General features: G+C 31.2%; 1 protein-coding gene across 2 annotated transcripts; it reads right to left on the reverse strand.

The window, feature by feature from the left end:
- Positions 1-598: 598 nt before the first annotated feature.
- Positions 599-2589, reverse strand: LOC111377191 (protein SPEAR3-like). 2 transcript variants are annotated; one of them, XM_023000254.1, is made up of 6 exons: positions 2130-2589; positions 1883-1990; positions 1286-1353; positions 1111-1189; positions 840-984; positions 599-729 (listed from the first exon to the last, which is right to left on the reverse strand). In XM_023000254.1, exons 1-5 carry the CDS (start codon positions 2340-2342, stop codon positions 880-882), a joined length of 573 nt encoding a protein of 190 aa, XP_022856022.1. In that variant the 5' UTR covers positions 2343-2589; the 3' UTR covers positions 599-729; positions 840-879. The 2 variants fall into 2 exon arrangements, with proteins under 2 accessions (XP_022856022.1, XP_022856021.1); XM_023000253.1 differs by having other exon boundaries at positions 599-984; positions 2130-2588.
- Between the last annotated feature and the right edge of the window lie 2116 nt (positions 2590-4705).

The following is a 4705-nucleotide window of genomic DNA, read 5'->3' on the forward strand; positions in this document are numbered from 1 at the left end:
AGGAATCTTTCTATCTTATGATGCATGGACCTTTGTGGTTTGACACGGTCCATTCGACTAGGGTGTTGATGTAAGATTACCACAACAATTATCACGTGGCATTATGATGATAGCAATCCTACAAAAGTTTAAGGTTTCAAAGATAACTTAAAGTCGTCATAGAATATTTTTCACACAGAGTCTAAAACATATTTAAAAAGATCAAGGAAAGCTTGATTGGCATTATGATGATAGCAATCCTACAAAGATTTAAGGTTTCAACGATAACTTAAAGTCGTCATAGAATATTTTTGACACAGAGTCTAAAACATATTTAAAAAGATCAAGGAAAGCTTGATTGTCCTTCACTAAGACTTGTCGATGATCATTGGAGAAATAAACAAGCAATTCCATAGTAACTTATCTCGTACAGAATGTATTTGAGGCTTTGTGTATACACCTTTGGCACGGCTATTTGAGGCTTATGGTATTCTGTATTATTTTATAAAAATTTTCCAATGCTTATATAACTAATCCAAATATTACCTGTGTAATCCAGCTATGACCTTTATGGGCTTCTCTAATAAAGTTCATACAATTCTGAAAAATGATGGTAAGATGATGAAAACACGTAAAATCCAATTATGCTTAAATAATTGATCCAAGCTCGTTCTTGAATGCATATGTAACAGGAACGGAATTGAGAATACTCACATAGTCATCCTGCAATAGAGAAGCCGTAGAATGTACCTGATAAAATTTAATTTTATCAGCAGAATATTATCAAAATAACTTCCACTGCAGTGCCAATCTTTCCAGTGGAATTTACAAGACAAGTGCATCAAAATTCTTAAACTTGCATGTAAGTTGACTCAGGTTTCATAATTCGTCGTTTTAGATTTATAATCTGAGCTCCAAATCTATATCTTGGGAGTCACTTGTTTCAGAATTCTGACTACTTGAGCCCATTGAATCACTCCTGCCTTTCTTCCTATTCAGCGATTCCTGCAAAACAAATGGCAATGAAAATTGTCATTATTAGGACGTGAGCATTTTCATGATTATGTTCTGCCAAAGCCAGGAAATGCTATAAATTGAGTGTTTTTCAATCCCGAAAATGTTGTAAAGTACCTCTGGGTTGAAGAAGTGCTTTGTGGTGCTGGGCTGCGAAAAATGTTGGGTACCTGACATTGCAATGCCAGGATGCGATCTGATTTGAATCCCAAATTGAGATGAAAATTTTTAAGTTTCCAAATTAGAACAGAAATGAATGTTTCATACATGAAATCTTGCAAAAAGTACATACCTTGCCGCACTGCTCGGTTGGGAATCTTCATATCTAATTTTTGCCCTTTCTGAATCTGGCAATCCCATCTATAATGAACACAGACATGTTCACAAGTCGTTCATCAAAATATAGTGAATGAATAAGCGCAAACATAGCAATGTTTATGTTATTTCATAATTGCTATAAATTTATCCCAATTTTCAATTTTGACAAGGTAATGCTTTTGCCACATTAATTTGTTAGAACAAAATGAACAGCAGCACAGGTCTTCCAAATTTCCAAGTTAAGGGGCACTGAGAACATAAAAGGAAAAGAAAAGAAAAGAATCAGAAAATAGTATACCCCTATCTTGAGATCATCAAGGATAAGATTTCCACTCTTATCTAGGGTTTATAATCATTCCCTAATTATGCGGGATCAGATTTTTATATAAACTGAAATCTCAAATTTTGAAGGAAAAATGAGGAAGAGACGATCATAGCAAATTAAGTACGACATAGAACAATAATTAAGTACCCTCTATTAGAATTATATTTACAAACCTAATTGTAATTATCACAAGCAATTAGTAATAAGATTGTGTAAGAAAGTATTTCTGTTTGAAGTTCCACATACCGTGAAGTTATGGGAGCCCGAAAATCCATAAGGGGAAGATATTACTGATGTTGAATATGGGAGGGACGAAGATGAAGACGAATAGCCTGTTGGAAGTCTCGTATCCTCCTGCAGTAATGTCAACACACAATAAAACTGGAAAAAATTAGAAAAAACTCACAAATGATCAATAAATATGATTGATTTCAGATTTATGCTTTGATCGTTTCATTGGAGAATTCTAACAAAACGAAAAATTACTGCATACCTGGCTAAAATTTGGGGCATAAGGGGTATGAACAGAAGAAGGAAGGTAGGTGCAGCCCATTTGACTGTGCAATCTAATCTTTTCAAGCTGAGCAACACCAAGCCCTCTTTGAGGTTGTTTAGGCTTGTCTGAATTGCTTTTTTTGCCTTTTCTAGATGAAGATGATCCTCTTTCATTTCCAAGGTTCGGCTCACCGAAGTAATTACTTCCCATCCCTTTTGCCTGTATGATTTGACTCAAGAAATGAAGAACAATTTGCTTCCTAAAAACAAATTTTGATTCTTGATATCTCTGATGCGAAAAACTGCTAAGGAATCGGAGAGATCTTCTGATATCCTTTTAAGCTGTTGACACTTTGCATTGAGTAATTATTGCATCGCTGGATTAGATTATATGTAGATTTATTTGATTCATTCTATCTCTATAAATATATACTTGGATTTTAAAACAATATCGTTCTAATTCGTTTATAATCAATATAAATCCCTATATTATATTCTTGCCTTAGTCGTCGAGTTGGGAAAAAAAAAATAATAATAATAATGACTGGAAAGTGATTATCTATGATTTTAACTGATTTAATATCCAATAATTCAAAAGGTATCTTGTCCAACGCGCCTCTACAACACGTTTGCTCTTCTTCCTTTACTTTTTATTTCTCCATCCAAAATATAATATTTAAATATAACAATGTTTCAAAGAAGAAAATGATTAATTATTCTCTCATGCACCACTAGGTTTACTATTCAATTCATAGTTTAATTTATCATCTTTTAGATAAAAAAGTAAAAATAAAATAAAAAACTACATACGTTTTTACTAGTTAAGAGGAGTAGGAATGTTGGAATTTGCGAATGAAGAGGATTGAGTGACCATTAATTTGGAAGGTTATTTACTTTAGAAATTTAAATACATATATCAAGAATCAAATAATAAGGAATTATATAATTCAAAAATTTAAGCTATTTGTATTCCAAAATCTTATAGCAAGAATAGGGGGATTAATTGTTTGTAAAAGGATATTCTTGAATGGGAAAATATTATGCTAAAAAATGAAACATATGACAACAAATACATGAGGATTGTCTGTAAAAAGATATTCTTGAATGAGAAAAAATTGTAATAAATAATGAAATATGAGATGTAACAAATTTAATCCATTTAGATTCCAAACACTTATAATGCAATTATATGGGATCAGTTCTAAAAAAAAAATTATTCTTGACCTTGTAAGTTGCAACCATACATCTTAATTGGAGATAGAAAGATTTCCACAATATTAAAACAGCTGTGTCTTAAATATTACATTTTCTTGATGCTGTATGTATCATTGTAGGATATCTTTGTAGATCCAAGATTTTACTTCATGATCTTATATATACAAGCATACAAATACACACATACACACGCATATTTATTTACTTATTATATACACAATGAATGAGGGAGAGAGAGAAACATATAGATTATGAGTTGCCATGCACTAAATGTAACAATCAAGCTGTTCAACGCATGATTTGTGGGTCATATTTAATGAGTTGTGTGGTGGAAAGTAAGAAGTACCTTATTTGTTAAAGAAACATGTGAACTCAGGTAATTACAAGAGACAAACCATATATTGCTTCAAAGCATATCATTCTTAACTTTTAATAGGGGGTGTTTGTCTGTTTGTCTCTCTCAAGTGTGTCATTTTGTTAGGGACAATCTTGGGAGTTTATTATTTAGCCCCATTCATTAGTGTATATGTGGCCTTGAACTAAAGATTTACTGAATAGAGTTCTATTGTTTACCATTTCATCTAGTTACAATTTTAATAAATCTATAGTACTATGTAGGATAAGTTGAAATTTGATTAGCAAAAGTGTTCTTCCAATGGAGATCCAATAAAATCCTGGGTTACCCAATAATATATCAAGAAGATTTTCGACATAATACAATTGTACTCTGCAGATATTTGTACTACATTGACCTCATTATCATCTTCAATATCCTTCTCATTATACACGATCATATTTTCATTATTCTATTGGTCTCCTATTCAATTATGTAGGATTCTTAATAATGTTCACATTAGACAATAAGGAGTAACAACCCAAGAACTAGTCTACACAACAGTTTCTGCAAACATGAATGCCAGTAGTAGAAGTCTGAAATCTGCACTCTTTTATTTATTTATTTATTTTTTTTTTAGCACAATTTAATGAAATTGAGAGTGGAGATTTTTAACGATCCTACATACATACCAATAGGAAACAAGATTCGTTGTTTATTATTTATTTACATTTTAAGTTTTTCCTAAGTTAGTTGCAAACTTCAATGTTTTTTTATATTTTTCTGATGCTTTTTTAATCACAAATTGTTCACTATTTTTCTGATGATTTATTTGTTTATTTACTTCTTTCTTAAAATTCCATGAATTTTCTATAGGTTTACAAATTTTCATTGAAAATTACAGCTTCTTAAAAGATACATTATTAATTTCAAACAAAGTTTTCGAAATGCACTTAACACCATTTTTCTCCAATTCCCACTTTGATTTAAGTTTGATCCTCTAAATCTTATAATTAAAAAATAAA

The sequence above is a fragment of the Olea europaea genome, unplaced genomic scaffold (genome assembly GCF_002742605.1).
Source record: "Olea europaea var. sylvestris unplaced genomic scaffold, O_europaea_v1 scaffold1619, whole genome shotgun sequence".
Lineage (NCBI taxonomy): Eukaryota > Viridiplantae > Streptophyta > Magnoliopsida > Lamiales > Oleaceae > Olea > Olea europaea.